A 23,925-nucleotide genomic window follows, 5' to 3' on the forward strand; every position below is an offset into this window, starting at 1 on the left:
TTTTTAAAATTTCAGTTTTGTTTTTTGCTAATGTATAAAAGCACTTGGAGTTATTTAAAAATGGATTTTACAGATGATCAGAACACAACTATCAACAAATTTAAATGGCTGTGCCACTTCTGCCATGATCAAAGAGCAGACTAAAACTGAAAAATCTTCATCCTTTTCTTGTTTTTAGATTTAATCTTCATTATGTGCAGCATGTGTGTCTATGCACAGGAGCTCAGACTCCCTGGAGCTGGAGTTACAGGCGGTCCCTGAAAGAGCAATGCACGCTCCTAACCACCGAGTCATCTCTCCAGCCCTTTGCGTCCTTTCCTGGTCATCCTAAAGCACTTCTGGTGCAGACAGCTACTGTTGCATTTTATTTTCCTGTCAGGTTTCAGGTAGCTAGGATCACACAAAAACACCTTTAAATGCAGCGCAGAGTTTGCATGTGGGCTGTTGTGTGTCAGTTCTTTTTGCTATGAAGGTTTCCATTTGAGTATATGTACCGCAATTTCCTGTGCCTTCACTTTATTGATGGAAACTTGGTTTGCTTGCCGTCTGATGTGAAAAAGTTTTTGAATATTTGTGTGAAAGTCTCTGAACGTGTTTTAATTTCTTGGGTAAGTAGGCTTGGAATCGGCAGGTGTTACACCACAGCAGTCAGTGTACATTTACCATTGCAGGAAGCTGCTGGGAATTCTGAAGTTTGTGCTATCTTGTGTCTCAGCTGCCCAGATTCAAACCTGAGTGATGGCAGCACTCCTGGTGTTGCCTGTCCCATGCAATGAGCATGCTATCTCGTTTTGGACTTAATCTTTTTTTTAAACTCTTAAAGAAAAATGTGTCACTACCCACCAGGTTGCGTCATCTGGCTACAGAGCTGGGGGAGGGGCAGTTATTGATAGCATGTGGGGTGAAGTTAGCCAGTATTCAGGATTTTCCACTGTACTAATTTGAATAATTTCATTGTAGGTATAATTGTCTCATCTGGCTTCTGTTCTGCCCCTGTTAATTAAGTTTGGATGTAGTAGCCTGACATTTGAGACTCTAATTGAACTTAGTCACTTAGTAAGGGAAACTGGCCTCTGGTTGGTGCCCCCTTTAGAACAAAATAATATTTGTTTAAACATAAGACAGTGTCTCACTCCATATCCTAGGCTGGCATTTAGCCCACACCAATCCTTGTGCCTCAGTCCTGAGGGCTAAGATTATAGATGTGGACTACTATTAGTGGCCACAGTAAAAGTTTTTTAAAAAAACTTTTAAAAAGTTTTTAAAGCCCATTCATATTCAATCCCAAATTTGAGCCACAGCATACATTGCTCTGAATCACTTATCAAACAAATTTAGATAGCTCAGTGGGTAGAGGTGTTTGTAGCACTAGCTTGGCAGCCTAGAGCCTATAGAGGAAGGAAGAACGATCCCTTCAGCTGTGCCTGATGGACTCCAGTAAGAGAGCTGTGTGCGATGGTGGCTCGCTGTCTCACTAGAGCCAAGGTTAGCACTTTGTAGCTTAGCGTTGTTTATTAACTGTCCCTTATGTCAAACATTGACCTTAATGAGTCTCAGATAAATGTGACCAGCTATCCAGGCTACAGCTTAGGGTGATGGGTACACATACAGAGAGAATTTTCAGTCTAAATATCAAAGTTTATTGAAATAAAATATAATCTATAATAAAAAATACTACGGTGTTATTCACTGGTTACAGTTTTAAGTATATTAACAAAAACATCCAACGTTTTAACCCACTGATGACACTTGTGTTATAACGAATTTGAGATTAAACACTGAATAATACTGAGTCATTGTGTCAGAAACATTTTATACTTTCCCACCTATATTCAATGTCTTTTCAGGAGTAGTTTCCAAAAGTGAAACTTGAAATTTAAGACATAATTTTTAGAGGTGCTCTTAGCATAATTAACATTTAAAATAGTTTATTTCACAGAAATCAGCTGAGCCCTGCAAGGGGTTGGTGCACTTTAGGTCTTTTTCCTACTGCTATGTCGTCCCTCTGTTACTCATCATTCTTCACTTCATTTAAAGCAAAAGAATGACTCGTTAGAAGTAGAAAGGATGCTAGGACAGACAAGAAATGTTAGTAGAGGTGCTCAGTCCCCACAGTCACTTCTGACAGCCCATTTCAGCTAGCACACAGCTCCATGTGTCATAGCAAGGTGGGGGTAGAAAACCTGTTTCTTTTGCTTTGTTTGAAATGACAGTCTTCGTCATCATTCCATAGCCTGTTGCTCTCCCAAATCCATATTTCAACCTCGTTATTCAGCCCGAGTCAAGGACAAGAGTCAAATGTGCTGGCATTAGATGAGCTGCCCACCGATCACCCTTTCCACCGCTCTGCAGGCACACGTCCACCGCTCTGCTGCTGTCTTAGGAGGATCTGCCGTGGCAGCTGTCCTAACAGAAACTACTAGGAAAATCCTGGGGGGGCGAAGAGACACTGCACCCTGTCACAGTGGTTATGTCATACAAATAATGGGTGGGGAAGAACAGCAACAAACATTCTGACGAACCAGACATTGTTTTCAAAGATTAAAACCAGTCTCTGTTTTTAAAACTCATTGCATGAGTTATAGCTGCTTCAAAGGGCATTTCTGTTACAGTGTCATCAGCGATTCATGATTTCTCTTGGGCACTTCAGCTTCCTGACTTTCCACATACAGATGGACAATCACTAGAGCCACAGGAGTGAGTGCTGCCTGCCCAGGGGCTCCACTCTGGGCGTCCTTTACTTGCAGGGCTGCCCTGCCTCTCCAGGTGTGTGACAGTACAGGTGGACAGAGCAGTTAGGAGGTGACCAGTAACAGTGAAGCTGTGAGCCGAGGAAGACTTTACAAGTCATGCTAGAGATCTGGGGCAAGGGGGCTTTTGTTCTTTACTTCACCATGGGGCAAAGCTTAGGTTTCCTATCTCTGCCGTGGTAGTTTAAGTACTTAATGGGAGGGTATCATGCCCTAAAAATACCAGCTTATTAGACAAGTCTAACTTTTGTCAGGACAAAGGACCATTGAATTTGAGGCGAGAGTTGAAGATTTTTACCCTGTTTGTTGAGTTTAGCTTTCTTGAGCTCAGAAGATAGAAACTAGAATCCTACATGTAAAAAAATATATGCATATATTAATGTTAAGCTCTATTTCCTAAGGATAGAAACACCAGGATTAAGTAAAGACATGCATGAATTAAATTTTAGATAGATTTTCAAAGTAACTGTTCCAGCATCCTGCAAGGTTTCCTCCTGATTTGTCTTCTCTGTAATTTATTCCCTTTAGGGAGCTTTTAATTTAAAGTTATTTTAAACTGTTACCTAAGAAAAGTAAACTCAATTCTTCATAATTTTTTTCCCTTTAACAGTTTCAAAAATGTCAAGCATCAGTAACAAAAGATGCTAACTTATCAAGAACCACGGACGCTAAGGTTCACACATGGTCCTTTAGGGTTTTTTCACTTGCTGTCTAAAGGATTTGACTTGCACAAGATCAGAGTTCATTTAAAGCCACAAATAAGCTGTATACACTGACAACAGTGGGGAGAGCAAAGTCAGTTCCTGATATTGCTCTACCCTGGAGGGACTGAGCAAGGGGCTCTAAAAGCTAGATCTGTGGAGGATACTGGAAAGACAGGTCTGTGAAGTGCATTTTGTAAGCCCAAACACTCCTGGTCTCAACACTAGCCTGCTGAATAGAAAAGCAGCTGCAAAAAATATTTTTGAAAGCCAGGATGCCACATTCAAAGGAATCCTACACATTCTAACAGCATAAAAAACTGATTTAAGTCATTATAAAAAGTCTTCACACTCGAGAATGGAGAATGTGCAGTGTCTGTGATGATCTCGGTAATTCTCAGTGCTAAAGTATGGCCTTTTCTCAGGAGAACCAAGCACTGTGGGCATACATGGGAAGAGGAGCACCCTGCACAGAGTAAACAGAGGCACACAATGATTGCCAAAACAAGACAAAGTCAGGTTTGGTTTTAGAATCAGGGTCTTATTATTTGCACAGAGTGGCCTTGAACTTAGAATCCTCCTGCTTTAGCCCTACAAAACGCTATGACAGGTATGTATTACCATGCCCTGATAAAGTCAGGTTTCGAACACCAAATGAGCCAGAATTTCACGTGTCTAATTCCTTAAAATATAAATAAGTGGCTATCTTTAATGTCTCTGCCTTATTTTGTCAAACATTAATTTTTCAATTTATATGTCTAAGACAGTGTTAGGTACAAGGCTGTAAGCTTTCTGTCAAAAAATAAATAACCAGTACAATGAATCACAAAGCAACATGTAATCAGTTTGCTGTTTGCTTTTCTAAAGGAAGTTTCAACAAGCTGGGTATGGTGATATCCACCTGTAGTAGTGGCAGTGAGAAGCTGGGGCAGGAGGATTGTGGGTTTGAAGGTAGCCTGGGCTACAACAGTCGATTCCAAGCCAGTCTGGCTAGATATAGCAAGACTATGTCTAAAATTTAAGTAAGATTGAGGACAGTTCTAGAAATTCTTGCCTAATTTGCTAGGATTTTACAGACATTTGTGATCACAGTCATGCCTTTCCCTCACGTATGCTCTCTGGTCCTCCAGGTCTGAAATGAGTTTATGATTTAGGGAAAGCAAATGCTATGAAGTTTTTGTGCAAGTACAGAGTGCCTAACATTGAGTTTAGTCAACTAACATCTGACATTATAGTATATATATTATTACATCTTCTAGAACCTAATTCTGAACTTAAGCTTCTGACTTGCTCAATCCTAGCCTGACCTTGAGACATGGAGGATGTTATTCTTCCCATCCACACTGACTGGGCATAAGGCCAGTGCCCTGATTAGCTGCCAGTGAGTCTACATACTTATGCTAGGAATTGAACCCAGGGTTTTGTGTGCTGCAGGCAAATGCTGTACCACTTGGTGATACTCCTAGGTGTGTGTGAATATTTTTAAATATTCACAACTTTTAAATCTGTTAGTTTTCAGATTGCTTTGAGGCCTAAACAGAAGTCATGGAGACATACACACGATTCTAGGTACTGATAAACTAGTACAGGTCACAGCATTGTTGACGCAACAGACTTACTAATGAAGAAGTGCACATTAATACAGACTGGTCACTAACCTTACTAGTGTGCTCTGAATGTATGAGAAAAGTGCCAGGGACCATATCTGCTCCCTGCCTGCCTTCTGCTAGCTCTCCCGCTGTACTGGCACATGAGTCAAGTGTGCCCAGAATTTAGAATCATTAAGCTCCAAAATGTTTAAACTGTAACGTGTGTTAGCAATATATGTATAACAATGTCAATATCACAAAGTATTGTAAGGGGGAAAATCCCTCAAAACACCATTTTCAAAGTCCTCTTTGCCCAAACAAGCAGTAATATGCCTGAATATTGATCACTTGCTGCCTTGAGCAAACACAGGAAATAAATACGTGGCAGTTTGGAACCTTGACAAGCCTTCAAGGACAGGAATCATATCTTAGAGATTTGTTTTAATAGAGTCAAACATTTAACCTCTCCCACAGTAATCAAAACAAACATCTTATAATAAGTTTGATATGACTCTTGTCATATCAAACTAAATTCCAGGAATGTAGCCAAGCCCAACTCGGGAACCTCATGTAAGAACAGTTTGGATTGACGAACAGTACACTGCTGATTTTAAGCACACATCCACTCCTCTGACAGCAGCGCTGATGGTTTTCAGTGAGTGGTGTGTGTTCCTTCTGTTCTATTTCTTCCTTCTTCTAAAGGGAACATAGTATTGGCAGTTATTATCTTTGGAAAAATATGAGAGTAAAAAATAACACAACTTTTATATATAGATCTTCAAGGGCAATAAGTAGATATTGTAATATAATTGTGGAAAAATATGCCTTGATCTCTTAGGTTAACTGTTTCCTAAACTAAAACATTAGACTGATCTGGGAAAGGCAAACTCTGAGGTTTGCGTTTTCTCCTCCAATCAGCAGAATGCTGTCATGGGTGTTTATGCTGAGGTCAGTCCATCTGAAGGGGTCTGGTCTCTGACAGTTCGTACTCACTCTAGGTTGCACTTAAGAGACTTATCAGGTATTTTACACACAAATGTTATACCCCAGGCAGGTCCTCTGATTCGTCCCCATGCTAGTATAGAAAGTCTAAAGAAACAACAAAGGGCATAAATAGATAGGTACTATAGAAGGACAGAAAGGTACAGCGTGGCCCTGAAGTTCTTTTCCTCTTAGAACAAGACTTTTCATAAATAAAACTCTATTTTTTACATATGTACTCAGCCTACAGCCGGCTTGGGATCATGGAAAACATCAATGACAGTAGTCTTCAACTCTAGACTTCTTTCTTTTGGTAGTCTTTCGTTGCTTCCAGACCACAAGAAATATTCTCTAACTGGATTTTCAATCTGTGATGCTCCTGAATAAAATTTACTGAGGTTTAGGATAAATCACGCAGCTTTGTGCACTGGCAATAATCTTTAAAAATAACTGAAACAAAGTCTAAATACAAAGTATATAAAGCATGTGAAGGACAGTTTTCCAAATTGTATCTAGAAATACAGTATGTGCTGCCTCATTGCCAGGCTGAGTAAATATCCCCGAATCCTAGAAATGATGTAAGGTGTCTTAGGTTCATTTGGTTCTCATAAGTTAAAAAATCTGATTGCTTTTACATAAATTCCTTCAGACTCCTACCTATGTTTAGAATTTTATTAATATCTTTTCATTAGAGTCAAGAGATTAACTCTCCTTCAGAAATGTGCTTTTTATTGGTTTAAATTTCTAGCAATAAACATGATTTAAAATTTAAGGTTCAAGGTAATTCTAGAAAAAGGTAGACAGTGAACTCTGCTCTTCTCTGTCCTTATATTTACAAGGCTGAACATGAGTGTGGTCTTCTCCTCACTCACGTATTACATCCTCATCAAACAGAAGCCACCTTTCAGGCTCTGAAGGTGCTGAAATTTCTCAACACCTCATAGCACTACAAAGTCAGCATCTCATCTGAATAGGTTATAAGTATTAGTGTCGTGTATTTTATTTTTTTGCTATTGGAAAATAAAAAATATTTTTCTATCTAAATTGGATCCAAGCTCCATTATCAGTTCCCAAGATAATAGCTAAGATGTGCATTACTAAAGACAGGTAAAGCTGTTCAAGGGCTGAACCAGTTCAATGCACAATGAAGGGTCATTATTCCTGCTGCCCCTCCCCAGTATTAAACTCCTTTTTCCTCATGGATTAGAACATAATTTAACAATGTAAAGTTCAGACATAGTTGTGCTAATAATTACATCTTGAGAAGGATCAAACTCATTCAGTGACCTCCATCCATTGTCACATAGAACACAGTAGCTTACTAACTGATTGAGTTGCAATGTCACTAGACACAAAATAGGAGTGATATACTCATTTGGCTACAGTGACAACACACAACAGTTCCAACTTGTAACATAAAACTCCAGCTCATAAAGAATGTATTGTGTAACTTGAAAAAGTTGATTGTAACAAAGTAACAACTTTCCCCTGGAAAACATGAGCAAAATCCATTGGGAGATCAGGCACAGACGGTAGGTACTGGGTCTTCCTTTCCGTCATCTGCATAGGTGGTTCCCACAGATGCCAGCAATCCCTACAAAATCACGCAGCTATTTTTTTCCTTTTCTTTCTCTTTGTCTTTTTCCCGAGGTTCCTTGCGTTTCCGTTCACTATTCCCAGGCTGTTTTATACTTGATGGAGAGGCTTGCGCTGGCTGGCCCTGCTGTATGAGAAACACATATGGGAAGGGATGACTAACTCTTCATGGGCACTGAATAACTAGCCAGCTAGAGCCACAGAGACAAAGGCATCTTCACAGAAACAGAAGCTTTGGGGGCACAGGGTACGGCTTCTGCTCACAGGTGTTGGGTTAGGATAGGAGATGCTCCTGGCCCACAGATGGCCTGTTGCCCTGGGAGGTTTGGGTATCTTAGAGGAGAAGGCCTAGCTGGTTCATAAAAAGGTGGTGCGTGAGGGGTGTGGCAGGGTGTGTCCTCCTGCCTTGGTTACTGCTGCTTCCTGATAGAAAGGATGGAAATTCTGTGCTACTAACTCCTACCTCCATCAGCCATGTCTTCATGACCATGATGAACTGCACCCTCTACCGTAAGTCACAACAAACCTTTCTTCTCTAAGTTGCTTCTGTTGGGTGTGAGAGAAATAAATATCCAAGATACTCATATAAAAATAATTAATGTATAAATAAATTAATCTATCCATTATTCAAAAATATAATTATCTATAATTATTTAAGCTTCTAGTTTAAATATTTATGTTAAGATGACAATTTTGGTAAACTATATTTCTTCAGAATTTCATTAATTACCATAATAAACAGGCTCTTAAATACAATAAAACAAGAATCCTGAGAAGTGAAAATATAAAATAATGTGTTTTATGAACTTGAACAAAATGAAAAGCTGACTTAAACAAAGCAGGAATCATCTGCTAAGCTTGAGTAGTTAGTACTTGATCTAAAGGCAGGAGTTTTACATGAATTTTAATGGAGAAAGAGAGGGAGAAAGTCTGTGTGCATACACGTGAATGTGGTGAGAAAGGAAGACTAGGGTGTACATCTGGTGGCATCTGTCACTCTCAGCCTTATATCCTCTCACAGAATCTGGAGCTAGGCTGGTGACCATCAAGCTGCTGAGCTTCCTGTCTGCCCACCAGTTATAGGTGCACAGTTGTATCTGGCCTTTTACATGAATACTTGGGATTGAACTCAGGTCTTCATGTTTGCACAGCAAACATTCCTATCTGCTGAACCATCACCCCACCCCTTTAATGGTGAATTCTGTACATGGTTTCATGAGATCCTAAAAGGCATCTTGTTTTCTTGTGTACCCATGTCAAAGAGAAAGGTTCTGGCATGGTGTAGGTTAGCATAAAAGAAAGGGATACTTTTTTTAATTCACGAAATGAGATTTTGTTTGTAGAACTTGTGTGACAGTCATATTTTACTGCTTAAAATATGAACAAGAAACCTTACAAGAAGAAAGATGCTACCTGGTGCTGAATACATATTGGTAATTGAGCCAAATGCCAGTCTAAAGAAGCCTCAGGATGAAGTCTTCTGATTTACTGATAGCGAGAGGGGCCACGAGAGACAGGACCGTGACCAGGTGTTTGCAATAGGAAGACAGAACCAGCATGAACTATGAGCTTGTATCTTTCTGGCTCCAAAAGTTGTACTCTTTTCAGCAAAACCTCAGCCTGCCTTTAACTCAAAGGAACCTGGTTTATATTTGTAGCTCTCAGTAACTTTAGAAAAAAGACTCAATAATCTTATCAGAACCTCTCAAAAAAAGCATTTTCATGAAATCAGAAATATGTTAGATAGCAAAAACCTTAGAACAGTGTACAAAAGTTCCATGGGTAGGGCTAGAGAGACAGCTCAGCAGTTAAAAGGACCTGGGTTCGATTCCTAGCACCCACATGGTGGTTCACAACTGCACAAAACTCCAGTTTCTGGGATCAAATGTCCTCTCTGACTTCAGTAGGCATAGGGCACAGACAAGGTGCACAGATACACATGCAAGCAAAACACTATACACATAAAATAAACCTAAAAACAAATGAAAACAACAACAACAACCCCCAACCCGTGGGTGCTGCCATGCTAACACAGCTGAGACGCCAGGGCTGACATACAACTGCTTCACCCAAACAGATACTCCTTCACTGCTGAAGTGACTGTCATGTTGGAGATCCGCAGAGCTTGGTTTTACCTGGGCCTGCGTGGAAGGGGTGGTGGTGGCCACAGCAGCCTGAGCCTGCTCCTGCTCCTGGTAGTACTGAGAGGCCCGTCGGTCCTCCTCTTCCTGGAGTTTCTTTGCCAACTCCAAGTCACTGATTCCTTCTGGGATTTGCTCCCAGTTGATGTCTTGGCTCTGCTGTTCTTGTTGCAGTGACAGTGCCATAAGGTAGTCCTGAGGAGTTCAATCACAGCTTCAACTTTGAGAGGACCAGGAACCAGCCAGAGTGAAGACAGACACCCGCAAGGAGCTCTAAGGGCGGCTCTCTTGGGGTTGGGGGAGGGTGTTTTGTTTTTGGAAACAGGGTTTCTCTGTGTAGCCCTGGCTGTCCTGGAAATTGTTCTGTAGACCAGGCTGGCCTGGAACTTAGAGATTCACCTGCCTCTGCCTCTTGAGTGCTGGGACTGAGGTGTGAGCTGCCCAGCCACACTGCACAGATTTTCTAAAAGCTCTGCTTCTAGGGACTTTTCTGCAGAGCTGCGCATTTGCTTCAACTGCCATTTTCTACATAGATTTGGGGCTCTTTTCTGGAGTCCAAAGTAAGGCGTTCAAGAAAAGTATTGAAAAAAAGGTTCTGGTTTAAAAAGAAACACAAGAGTATGGAAAACACAGCCAAGATAGAAAAGCCAAAGCTGAAGGCTGAAATCACAGTAACAGCCGTGATTGCTGGGATTTACAGCATCTCGTACTTTCCACATCCGCACACAGACTCAACACATCCACACCCTCTACAGCTATTTTATCTCTTACTTTCTAGCTGGTGTTTGTCTTTAAAACATTTCAAGAACGTCATACGATTATTTACTCATCTTTCTCTCCCTGCCCTCCAAAACGTTTTGTTCTGTTCTGAGGCAAGGTCTTACTAAGTACCTCAGGCTGGCCTCACGAGGGCTGGGATTACAGCTGTACACCACCTCGCCCAGCTCTAAGGATAGTTCTTCTTTTCATTTTACTTTATTATGTAGTTACTCATTTTTCAGGGAGGTCCTTGTGTGTGTGTGTGCATGTGTGTATGTGTATGTATGTGTGTGTGAGCGTGTGTATGTGTGTATGTATGTATGTGTGTGTATGTGTGTATGTATGTGTGTGTTTGTGTGTGTGTGTGTATGTATGTGTGTGTGTGTGTGTGTGTGTGTGTGTGTGTGTGTGTGAACTCTTATTGCCAAGCCTGATGACCAGAGTTAAATTCCTGTCTGGTTGGTGGAAAAGGACTGATCTACACACTGTCCTCTGACTTCCATGTGCCCTGTGGCACACATAGCCACTCACAGACAATCTAAATAAGCACACAAACAATGGAGCACTAGTTTCTGCTTATGTCTGTTTCTTTGCTACGCATTCTCCACATTCAAAAACAGTGTAGCTCATGCAGTTTCCATAGTTAACATTTACTATAATTGTTCTTCCGTAATTAGAAATTCAAAGTCCTCACTATGACCCTCACAGTTCAACATAAAGCACCTTCTGAATCATAGTTTATAACTGATGTTCATATAGAATTATCACTTTTCTATTTAGGAAATGTGTGGAAAACTCACAGGTAAATAAATGAATGAATCAAAAGTTTTAGATAAAGTGACAGGCTGGGGAGATGGCTCAGTGGTTAAGAGCACTGACTGCTCTTCCAGAGGTCCTGAGTTCAATTCCCAGAAACCACATGGTGGCTCACAACCATTTGCAATGGGGTCTGATGCTCTCTTCTGGTGTGTCTGAAGACAGCTATCGTGTACTTATATATAATAAATAAATATGTCTTTAGATAAAATGACACTTGAAAAGAATTTGAGTTTTCCTTGTTGAGACTGGATCTTGCTATGTTATATTGCTCAGAGTGGTTCCAACTTGTGAGCTCAGTGACATCTCCCAAGCAGCTGGGAACATCACATTGCTTCAATGAAGAGTGTGCACTTTAGCCAGGCAATGGTGACATAAGTCTTTAGTGCCAGGATTTGGGAGGCAGAGGCAGGAAGAACTCTCAGTTCAAGGGATTCTGGTCTACACAGCAAGTTCTAGACCAGCCAAGGCTGTAAAATGAAACCATGTGGGAGTGGAAGAAGGAAGAAAGAGAGGGAAGGTTGGAGGGAGGGAGGGAGGGAGAGAACACGTTAGACAATGTGATACAGTGGGGGAGGGGGGGACAACTTACTTGATCTATTTGGTCTTGTTGACCTTTGTATACAGTCTCAGGATCTGAAGGAGGCCGAAGACGGAATTCTGAGTCACAGAAATTTCCATCGCCATCTACATTGTGGAGGCTTTCCCAGACAATTTTTTCTTCAGTAAGAAAGCCCTGGTCTGTTACCAACAAATACAGTTGACCCTTAATAAGAATAACAAAAGAAAAAGGAGTGTTAAATTCTCCCAAAGTAGCCAACATTATATTTAAGAAACATTTTAAATCTATATGCTTGAAGTACAGTAATTATTCTAACTACATCTTGCAACCCAATGAAAGATGAAGCAGATAACTTCTCTGCTCAAAGTCACCTGGTTGTCTGTAGTTGGACAGCAAAGTGACATGAGATGAGATAAGGAGCTTTTGACCTGCTGAAAAACAGCTCTGGGGTTTGCAATCTCACTTCACAAAATATAAAGATACAAAAGATACTACTGTGTCTGGTTTTGTTTAAGAAGACAAAGACAAACCAAACAGCTGATATGACTAATCTAACCCAAGCCAGCCTTTCCCTTTCTCTGTACCATTTTGCTCCTTTAAAAAAAAACAAGAACAACAACCCCTAAAAGTATGGGTGTCTCTGTCTCTGTCTCTGTCTCTGTCTCTGTCTCTGTCTCTCTCTCTGTGGGGGGGGGGGCTGTGGCACATGTGCAGTGCCCCAAGGGGCCAGAAATGTGTCATATCGTCTGAAGCTGGAGCTACAGCCTGCTGAGAGCTGCCTGGGTGTAGGAAACTGAACTCAGGTTCTCTGCAAGAGCAGCGCATGTTCTTAAGCTGTGGCATCTCTAGTCCCGTTTGTTTTTTTAAACGCCCCATCCCCTGTGTTGATTAATCAGTTTAGTCAACAACACAGTGTATACCAGAATACCACTCAGGTCAGCTCAGCTGTGCATCCCTTTGCCCCTATTTAAGGATAAAGACAACCTTTGCCTGTAGAGTCACTTTCCTACTCCTACATCCCCGTCTGCACCCCCCCCCCCCCCAGCATCTCACTGTGCAGCTCTGGCTGTCCTAGAACTCACTATATAGAACAGTTGGCTTTGAACTGAGAGATCAGCCTGCCTCTCCCTCTCCAGTGTTGTGATTAAAGTGTGGACCACTAGGCCAGCTTCTTCCCCTTTATTGCCTTTAAAACAAAGTGACAATTTCTCATTCAAAAGTCACTTTTAAAATAACTAAATGGATTTTCACTTACATGCGGCATTCTGTGGGGAAGAAGCTGTCTCTCTTTGTCAAACTGTGAACAGAATTAACAGACTCCTATTCCTCTTGCTTATGTCGCAGTGCTAGTGAGTGAACCGGGGCCTGTGGAACCTGCTGGGTAAGGTTCTTGCTCTGCTACTCCCCAAGCCACACACCTGTCTCTCACCAACTTAAGCATCACCCAGAACATCACTTCTCACTTCCAATCTCTATCAGGAAAGGGAAGCAAAAAGCAAACCTCACAGCTTATTTTTTTTCCTCCTTATAATGCACAGATTCCTTTAAAAATCACAGGTTGGTGGGGCATAGTGGTGCACACCTTTAATCCCAACAGAGGCAGGTAGATCTCTGTGAGTTCCAGGATAATCAGAGCTAAATATTGAGCTCCTGTCTAAAAAAACAATCAAATCAATCAATCAATCCAGCAAGCACTCACTCAATCACAGGTTGATCTTTATCTGGAAATATACTATCGCTGGACTCTTCAGTCCAGATGTTTCTCTATAGTCTGCCAATGTTTTAAGATAATCAAGTTTCTCACATTAAAAAGTAAAAAAATGGGAAGGGGGCAGTGGGATCGCTTCACAGGTAAAGACTAACTGTATCTGATCCCTGAACCCATATGGTAGAGAGAACTCATTTGCCCAAGTTGTCCCCTGGCCTCCACAAGTGTACCATGGCACACAAGTGGCTTTGCCTGAGTGCTCACACAAACTCTGTCCACCTCCCAGTAATGAATAACAAACAAAACAAGAGCCAGATGCAGGTGCAGTGGCGTGTGCCTGTGGGGCAAAGGAACCTGAGGTAGGAGCACCATTTGGGTCCTGGATTTTGAGGGTAACTAACAAGGCAGAAATTCTGAGGCGAAGTGTAATCCCATTTAGGAGGCAGGCAAATCTCTATGAGTTCCAGGCCGACTTAGTCTACACAGTGAGTTCCTGGACAGTCAAAGCTACATGGTAAAATTGCCTTATAAAACAAAACATAAGTGGAAACATGAAAGACACCACCCTTGGTTCCACACCTGCATCCCTAAACCCCCACAGCGATGAGCCATCACCCTTATGTCCAATATCTCTTTTTTTTGGCAAACCATTATATTAAAAAACAAGCTTTTAAAAAATGTTCATTTCTTTTAAGAGTGTGTGTGTGTGTGTGTGTGTGTGTGTGTGTGTGTGTGTGTGTGTGTGTGTAGTCAAGTAACCTGGGTTCAAATTCAGGTCCTCTGGAAGTACAGCCAGTGCTCTTAACTGAAGCATCTCTCCAGCCCTCAGCAAAACATTCTAGGAGTTGCCTGCCCTTCTTCATTCCCACCATTCTTAAGTAACTCAGATTCTTTTGAGGCCACTCCTGTCCCCTCCTCTTCTGTCTGTCCCCAGGGTTCTTCTCTCTTCTCTCTTAGCTTCCTAGATGCTACGCTCTGCTTTCCTCCTGCCCACTTCCTTGTCAGTTCTTTTTACTAAGGCATCTTCCTTGAGTTGAGCCTTTAAAAGTTGGCATTCATTAATTCTCTATCTTAGGTTTTCTCTTTGGATTCCTTATTTTTCCTGTAAACTCCCCCCAAATTACTGTATTTTCTTGTAAAGCCTAAAACTCCTATCTGTATGCCCCCAACGTTCCAGTACGGAAGCATTTACTGAGTATTTCCACTTTGAAGGGCACCTCAGAAGCACCTTTGAGACCCCAGACCCTTAATATTGTATCTCTTTCTTTTTCCTTATCTGTTTCTTTTGTTTATTTGTTTGTTTTGGGACAGGGTCTTGTAACTCTGGCTAGCCTGGAACTTGTTATATAAGCCAGCTGGCCTTGAACTCAGAGTTTCACCCACCCTGGCCTCCCAAGTGCTAGGATTAAAGGTATGATCCACTGTGCATGGCTAGCCTTACATGATTCAATAAGGAACATCACCATCTACATAGGATCCAGAAATCACTCACTTTTCAAATCCAATGGCGGTATCAGGCTAATCTGTCTCCTGGGCCACCACAATTCTTCCACATTGCACAGCCATTACCACACTTTGTCCAAGTCACTATAATCTCCTCCTCCTTCATCTCTTAGAGCGTTTGCTAACTAAACTTCACATCACTCTCCAAGTCTAAAGCAAATTAAAGGTATACAAGGGCAGGAGGGCACGTGACTAGTGCAAGATTGTTTAGCTGCAGAATAAACTTTATAGGAAATCTTAGAAGCAGAAGAAAAGGCAGGATGTATTTTCTGGGTTCCCATGACCTTATAGATAGGCCTGCTTGGTCTAGATAGGGGCACATCCTCTTCGACCACTTAAAATGGGGAACACTTAGCTGACCAGTAAAGACTTCCTGGTTGGGGATAATGTTTTAATAGAAGAGAGAACATCAGAAGGTATGTAGTTCTGTGGTAGTGCTAACCTAGCTGGTATGAAGTGAGAAGTGGAAGGGGAGAGGGAAAGGAAGGAGAAGGAAAGGGAAGAGAAGGAAAAGAGGGAGAAGGAAAGGGAAGAGAAGGGAGAGGGGAGGAGAGGGGAGAGGGGAGGAGAGGGGAGGAGAGGGGAGGGGAGGAGAGGGGAGGAGAGGGGAGGAGAGGGGAAGAGAGGGGAGGAGAGGGGAGGAGAGGGGAGGAGAGGAGAGGGGAGGAGAGGGGAGGAGAGGAGAGAGTTCTTAGCTACCAATGACATCCAACAGTTCTCCAACAGAAGTGTTTCATTCCTACTCACTCTTAGGCCAAAAGAAGAAAAGCACGCCAGGGTCATTAAGGAAGTCAGGCTCACTCTCTGCTGCGACTCTGGTTTAAGGAAGTCAGGCTCATTCTCTGCTGAGACTGGTTTAAGGGCCCATGAGTTTGTTTGCCTTCTTCTATCCATCTTACATGAACTTGCAGCTCACAGCTCTCTTTTGGTCCCACTACTCCCTTTGCACACAGGCTGCTATGTATTTCTGCTTGCTATTTCTTTTGGTTGTTGTTTTGTTATTAACTGGTTAAACTCTTAGATGATTCACTCTCAGATTTTATTCTTTTTCTTGGCAGCGCTGGGGATTGATCCAGGGTCTCATGCATGCTGAGTAATTGCTCTAAGACCCCAATTCCTTCTGCTTGTGTCTGTGTGGCATTCTCGGAAAAGTCTCTCCAGATAAAATCCTGGGAAAAGCTCTCAGAGTTTGTGGTATGTGTCCTTAACAGAAGGATCTCAGTAGCAAAGAAGTCCTTAAATGGGAGAAACCATGACTGCTGTATCTGTGGCTGTGGCTGTCCTGCTTAGCTTAGCTACTACTTCAGTGGGTTCAAGGCGAGGATAAGGAAAGCAAGATGGCACAGCAGCCGCTCTGACCTGACTCTAGATTCTTGATCATGCATACATACATCTAACCATGAAGCTGAGGCAGTCGAATGCACTCTTCTAAAACCAAACACCTGTTTATGGTTTTGGTATATTCTTTCATTGGCAAACATGTAATCTTGACCCCATGTCATCCATTGATTAAAAAACATTGATAAAAACATGAAGATGTGATTTATGGCTTCCATAAGTTACTTTCATTTAGAAAATAAACACATATTCACAGGGGAGGCAGATTGGCAACAAGACAGAAAACAGTAAAAACTCAATGACAGTAACAGGTTAGTAAAGTGGTCCTCGGCCTTGGAGTTACACTAAGGTCACCTGGGAGCGTTTGAAGCCACAGACGCAGGATTATCTAGCAGCTGTAAAGCACTAGGTCTCATCCTTTAGATTGCAAAGCCCCAAACAACAAACCACAAAAAGCCTGGTGTTCAGGTCTAGTTTAGAGACTCTGATTTAATAGCATTAGTGGTCAGTTCTGGGCACTGGTGTTTTTAAAAAGCTATCCAGATAGGTGTAAGATACAGTCAGGGCTGAGAACTACTAGTTTAAGTGGAAAGGAGGCAGCTTTCAGTAAGTTAGTATTTGGGATGCTTCAAGAATGGGTAATTATGGGATAGGCAGACGGCAGTAGGAGAGCTTCCCAAATAGGATGAAGAAATAAGAATGGGATCAGATGAGGACACATTAAACTTATATAGGCTGGGATCTGGCACAGAAGAACTGCATTTTGTCCTCCGGGCATAGGCGCTAGCTGAACATCTGCGCTGTTCAACAACACAGCAAGAACAGCATTTGGCCACAGGGGTCTAGGTTGATAAACTTCTGAACTAGATGCTGCTTGTAAAATAAAAAGAGACAGATCTAAGATGAATAAAAAGAATGAACAACTAGTATGTATGTGTGCATATATGTAAAAATCATAAACACATTGATAACTGTAATAAAAGCCAGCATTGTTATGAAGGTAATTTATGACGGAAGGAAGGTGATGGGTGGGAAGGAAGTCTTGCTGTGTATTCCAGGTTAGCCTTGAACTTAAAATCCTCCTTCTCAGCATACTCAGGAGCTGGGATCACAGCGAGCACCGACACATCCAGCGTATGGCAAATCTTAATTCTAACTTCTAATATCCTTCACTGCTTAAATATAAGCATCCTCCATCCACAGCCGCCCTGGCTCTAGCTCTAGGTATTTTGGTTCCTCTAAGTAGGAAATAACCTAGTTAGGCGAGGCAGCACTTGTGTTCTAAAGACTGAGGCAGGTAAATCTTCACTTCAAGGCCAGTGTGGGCTTCCCCATGAAATCCTCTTTCTCCCCAAGAAAATAAAAAGTAATGGCATGAGTGCAATGACCTGTGATAAAGAAGTTGAGACTTCACTTAAAACCAAAAGCTGATCAAGGTAACATTTCAATTGCTAATTCACTCTACTCTAAAGCAGTACTTAAAATTACCCTCACAACTTGATGGTTAAGGAATATCATGCTAAATTTTATTCTTCAGCAGATCAAAACACATCTCTAAGTCAAACTCCTTTGATTGAGAGTAAAAAGTATCTTTCTATATCCTACCTTGTATTTTGTCATGGTGCTAAAATGATTATTCCGAAAGAACACACAGAGTTCTCCTTCCTGAACCGTTGAAGTCAGTTCACATAATCCATGGTACGTCAGTTGAGTGGCTGTATTGTTTAGAAACTGCTCAGCTACAAAGCCTACGGAACCAATGTGTACTATGAGACGGAAGAATTATTTCAAAGTCAGAAAGTTACTTTTCCTACTTACATTTGTCCCAACTATATACAAAGGCCAAGTAACATAAGACTTTTCCTGTTAACACGATGGTCCCCAGGTAGGAGCTGTACCTTTCTAAGGGAAAGTACACTTGCTGTGTCCCCATGTGAAATTGCTTTCATCCAGTGTATTCACTTAACTTGTTTACAGGGGACACAGACACTATGAAACGACAACAGGGAAGTTACTCTACATTTTATAGAGCGCTGAGTCCAGGCATGGCAATATGTGCCTTCGATCTCTGTGAGTTCAAGGCCAGCTTGGTCTAGAAAGTGAGTTCTAGGCCATCCAGGGTGAAGAGACAGAGACAGGGGGACAGAGAGAGACACACACAGAGACAGGGACAGAGAAAGACACAGAGACATACAGACACAGAGAGACACAGAGGCAGAGAAAGCACATCAAGTGGTGCAGAGTGGAGTTGTATTAAAAGATACTTCAATGAGAAGCTGAAAATAACTGGGTGGGACTTGGCAGGCCCAGTGTAGCTGAGCAAGGGAGGCCAGGGCACTTGGAACTCCAAAGGAGTTGAGAAGTATGCCCATACATCACACTATCCAGGGCTGGGTTAGGGAGGAGAGGCTGGGGTTTCCAGCGTACACTTGTGTTTATACATTGGGAAATAAGAGTCCCTCCATGTTGTGTTAGGCAGAATGTATTCAAGCTTTTACTATTATGTACCCTTTTAAAGAATGCACTGTTTGCTCAAAAATACCATGCCTGGTTGCAGTGTCCACATTTATACATGCATTCTTGAGAAAATACAAAAAGTTCACTGCACTAGGGACAGAGCCACCACCATCATGTTGGTATGAGGTTAAAAATGAATACAAGACATCTTTTTCAGGAATAGGAAAAAAGCTCACAGAAAATAGATGATTTGCTCAAGGACACCAAACTGGCTATGATAAAGTGATGACTGGAACCAGAGGAATTATTATTGGTATTAAAACATTACCAATTTAGTACAGAAATGATTATGAATTCCACCTGAATTACATACACATCATCTGAAATCATAAGGCATAAGCTTATTAAGAATTTAAAAATAAAGTATTTCCTAATTCTTTTGTTGTCTCTTAAATGGCAATTTTAATCCAGTATAGACACATCTACTCTAGGTTCAACTTTTAATAACTAATTAACAGATTTTTGTATGTCACTGTACATAGCAGTGAACTTACATGCATTCCTTCAAATTCTGCACTTTTGCTGGGGCAGAGTGATGTGTACCTCTAATCCCAGTACTCGGGCAGCAGAGGTGGGAGGATAAATCTCTGTGAGTTTCAGATCAGCCAGAGCTATTTAGTGAGACTCTCTCAAGTAAGAAAGAGAAAACAGTAAGAAAAAAATCCTAATAAAAACATCTTAAATCTGTTTATATTGATATAACTTTTTTTAAATGAGAGAGAAGGAAGGAAAATCTATTTTTACTTTGTAAAAAATTATTTTTACTTTTTATTATTATGCTGAGAATAGAACCCATCTAGGGCTTTGTGTACACTAAGTAAGCATTCTACCACCAAGCCCAGAGAGCTGCCTCTTACAGAAGAATAACAGCCAATAACTACAAAAGGAATAATAAAAACACCATAATCACTACAACTATAATTGATACAGTTAAAAATCAGTGGTTTCAAATCTATTGAGTATACAATTCTTAGAGAAAGGTCTATTTATATAGTTTCAAAACCTAAGGACAGATTATTAATTACTTACTAATTACAAAGAGAAAAGAGTGATTTTACAATAAAAATATTTGGACTATTGCACCTCACTCAAGTTTAAATATAACTAACTATTAATGAATAAACTGACTCATCCTACAGAGGATGCCATCTGTGTGGCATTCTAACTAAAAATATATCACCTGTATCTACTCAAAAGAGAACAATCAGATAAATCAAAGTTGGGGCTATTCTACAAAATATTGGCCTGCTCTTAAAAATAGTAATAGAGCAGAGTGGGAGGGATGAGCAGAGAAGGGGAGCAGGGGTTGGGTGTAGGAGAGAACAGTGCCATAAACGCATAAACATTTGAGAAGTGGCTGGAGATTGGAGCCAGTGGGTAAGCACACACTGATCTTGCAAGGACCCAAGTCTGGTTCCCAGCACTCACATCTAATTGCACACAACTGTCTATAACTCCAACCCCAGAGGATCTAACACACACACACACACACACACACACACACACACACACACACACACACACACACACAAGTTTTAATAAAGATTCTTGGCTATGGGTAGAGCTTGCACCAATGCCTCCTCCTTGGCTCGGAAGGGAAGGCTCAGCTTTTGCAGGTTTTGTGTCTCTTTGAGTTCATATGTGCATCTATTCTGTTGTGCCTGGACAATGCTGTGTCCTTAAAATCATCCATCATCTCTGTTCTTAAAATTTTTCACTCCCTTCTTCCACATAGATCCCTGAATGCTGAGGGGGAGGGGCTATGATAAAGACATCTTATTTAGGGCTGAGCACTCCAAAGTCTTCCTCTCTCTCTTTGAATGTTGCCCAGTTGTAGATCTTTGTGTTAATTACCATAGCAAAAAGCTTCTCTGGTGTGGGTTGAGCGAGGCATTGATCTATGGGTATAGCAATGCATCATTGGGAGTTGTTTTACTGCTGTGTTCATACAGCAGAGTAATAGTAGGTTTTCCCCTGGGCCTTATCTAATGTGAAGCTCCTGCCTCATTAACAATATCAGGTGAGGGTTTCATCCCATGCAGTAAGCCTTACTTCCCAGCAAACAGCAGTTGGTTACTCCTAGAGCATTCATGCCACTGTTTGTACCAGTAGGCATATCTTGCAGGCAGGTTGTTATTACGCTCACAGAGTTTGTAGCTCGGTGAGACTGCTGATTATTTTACTTCTCTGGTAGTGTGTATAGCACCTTCTGACACTATGAATGCTAGTCAATAGGAGTGCAGCTTCCAGTTGAGTATCAGCTGGATTTCTCTAGGGAGAGAGAAAGATCAGTTTTCTTCAATTGGAGTGATACTGGGTATATCCCCCACACTTCAACAGCTCAGGAGTGGTTGACTAACACCTATCAGAGTCCATGTTTTGTTTCTGTTTGTTTGTTTTTGTTTTTTAGTGAGAGAGGAAGAACATGAGTTGGGTGGATAGGGAAAGGAAAGGATCTGGAAGGAGTTGGGAAACATGAAAAAATATGATAAAAATATACTGTATGACAGAGTCAACTAACCTGGGCACCTGGGGCTTCCAGACACTGAACCACTAACCAAAGAGCATACAAGGGTTGGACCTGGGCCCACTGCACACATGTAGCAGTGGTGCAGGTTGGTCTTCATGTGGGTCCTCCAACAAGTGAAACACAGACTGTCCCTGACTATGTTGCCTGCCTATAGATCCTGTTCCCCTCCTAACTGGGCTGCTTTGTCTGACCTCAGTGGGAAAGGATGTGACTAGTCTTGCAATGACTTGAGGTGTCAGGGTGGGGTGATACAGAGGGGGACCTCCCCCTTCTCAGAGATGAAGGGGAAGGGTGGGGATGAGGAGCTGTGTGTGGGAGGGAATGTAATCAGGATGTAAAATGAATAAATTAGTTAATGGAAAGAAAAACTAAATTATGAAGTTCTCAAGGGATAAAATAAAAGTTTAAAATAAAGCAGGAAATAAAAGGAAGGAAAAGGAAAATGGATCTATTCTAAATGACAGAGATTGAAGCTATTACAACAGCTAATAAATCCTTGGCTGGAGCATACATTGAAAGAAACAAAAAGTTAGAGGGAATGGTTAAGCAACCCAGGAGTGGGCTGGAGAGATGGCTCAGAGGTTGAGTACAGGTTGCTCTTCCAGAGGTCCTGATTTCTATTCCCAGCAACCACATGGTGGCTCACAACCATCTATAATGAGATCTGGTGCCCTCTTCTGGCCTGCAGACATACATGCAGGCAGTACACTATACATACCAAATAAATAAATCTTTAAAAAAAAGACACAAACAAACTCAGGAACACATAAACAGCATGCTAAGTGACACAGCCTTGCCTGAGGTCACTGTGGTCACAATGGAGAAGTTATGCAGAATTCCTTCTTTTAAAGAGACAATGATGACACATTCATGAATGAAGTGACGTAACATTTGCAATTAGCTCTGATATGATTTAGGAAGAAAAAGTGTGTTGTGTAAGAATAAAGAAAAAGGCAGTTATTCAATGGGTGAACAAGTGGTGAATTAAGAACATGTGAATATTCACTAAGAGAGTCTAACTTTTTATTGTTTTTGAGACTTCTCAAATTTGGACAAAGAACAATGATGGATATTATCTAATAATTTAATAATTACTGCCACTACTTGAAGATAATATGAATGCAACTGGGCAAAGAAATCTTGAGTAAATATCCTGGGGTTAGTTTTATAAGCATGTGTTTATATCAGGAACAGTTGTAAGAAGTTACTCTTAAAAACATGTAAAACTAAATGGCAGGCTTTGGGGGAGTCTGGCAGTTGGTGGGGGTTCCTTATTCTTTCTTATGTTCATGTCACAAAGCAATCATTATAGCAACCAGATTCAAGAGGCATGGCCACTCGAGGGGAAACAGGTGACTGCTGCTTACTGAGGCAATGCTGCAAGGCTGTGCTTGCTCACAGGCCTCAGTACCACAGAAGCTGCTTCCGACATCAGCTACACAGCGCTTTCCCACCAAAGGGAATGCTAGTGAAAGACTTTCTTATATTTTGAGGTCTCATGGCATAAGTCATATTTGGATTCAAAAGTAGTTGTCACTTAAGAAGAAAACTTATAAGGTTAGAAATAAACGGTTTGGATATCTCACTGATTCAAAAGGAAGGTACAAGTGAAGGCTATACACGAAAGGAAGCAGATATGATCACAAACATGTGGGAAGGAGTTGCTAAAATCTGAGCAAAAACAGCCCCTGTGGCTCTTCCCTGTTTGTGTGAACCCTGGGGTCTTATAAAAGTCATGCCTGGTATTATTTCAAGCACACTACATATTGCTATTTCTTATTATCAGAAAACTAGTTAGCTTTTAATCTATGATAAACTCCATATATGATCACTTCTTAGTGTAAAAATCATTTAGCGTTTCACTGCTATCGAATTGGCATGTCTTAGACTTTATAATAAACATGCACAGTATATGTACCCCAAAATTCTATGCAGATCAGAGTAGGTGACTCCTTTCCAATCATCCATACTATGTATCTACACTGCCCGTTACCCCAGCTGGGGAGTCAGTGTCGGAGAAGCAATGACTTACACTGTCAGGTTAGGGGGAAAGGGAAGTAATGAAGGAACTGACTTTCCTGTGCTCACTGTACTTAGTGAGCTCCTACCCTCGTGGGATCGAGCCTGGCATGGGAAGGATGCTGTCGGGCTGTTTCTGGTAGCTTCTCACCCAAACTCCCTTTCATGAATTCATTCTGATACTTAACATTTTGAATTTTGTTCTTTCAATTACCATTGAATTATATTTTAAAGAGTTATCATCATCATCATCATTGCCATCATTATCATCATCGTGTGTATGTGTGTGTATGTGTTGTATATGCATGTTACTGGATGCATGTAGATGTCAGAGGCTAACTTTCAGGACTTGGGTCTTTCTTTCTGCCATGAGTAATGGAGATCAAACTCAGGTCATTAGGTTTGCTGTGAGAAG

The 23,925-nt window shown here is 41.3% G+C and overlaps 1 protein-coding gene and 1 long non-coding RNA gene across 11 annotated transcripts in view; one reads left to right on the forward strand and one right to left on the reverse strand.

Annotated features, from left to right (window-relative positions):
• The window catches only part of Mindy2 (MINDY lysine 48 deubiquitinase 2), a 72,913-nt gene that overhangs the window by 11,982 nt on the left and 37,006 nt on the right, over positions 1 to 23,925 (reverse strand). For 2 of the 6 annotated variants that reach the window (XR_015626789.1, NM_001429419.1), the window contains 4 exon segments: positions 18,050 to 18,192; positions 11,926 to 12,099; positions 9,753 to 9,953; positions 1,618 to 7,744 (listed from right to left, as the gene is read on the reverse strand). Coding sequence is in view for 4 of the 6 variants with exons in the window: in NM_001429419.1 (NP_001416348.1) it covers positions 7,616 to 7,744; positions 9,753 to 9,953; positions 11,926 to 12,099; positions 18,050 to 18,192 (647 nt within the window). In the remaining 2 variants the exon portion in view is untranslated. 6 annotated transcript variants of the gene reach the window in all.
• LOC102551907 (uncharacterized) overlaps positions 8,055 to 23,925 on the forward strand; it is a 50,506-nt gene continuing 34,635 nt past the window's right edge. For 4 of the 5 annotated variants that reach the window (XR_015627821.1, XR_015627818.1, XR_015627820.1 and 1 more), the window contains exon 1: positions 8,055 to 8,127. This is a non-coding gene — a long non-coding RNA (uncharacterized LOC102551907). Of the gene's footprint in view, positions 8,128 to 16,164; positions 16,301 to 23,925 lie in introns of all 5 variants that reach the window. The other variant, XR_015627819.1, reaches the window with a different exon arrangement.

The sequence above is a fragment of the Rattus norvegicus genome, chromosome 8 (assembly GCF_021556685.1).
Source record: "Rattus norvegicus strain SHRSP/BbbUtx chromosome 8, alternate assembly SHRSP_T2T, whole genome shotgun sequence".
Lineage (NCBI taxonomy): Eukaryota > Metazoa > Chordata > Mammalia > Rodentia > Muridae > Rattus > Rattus norvegicus.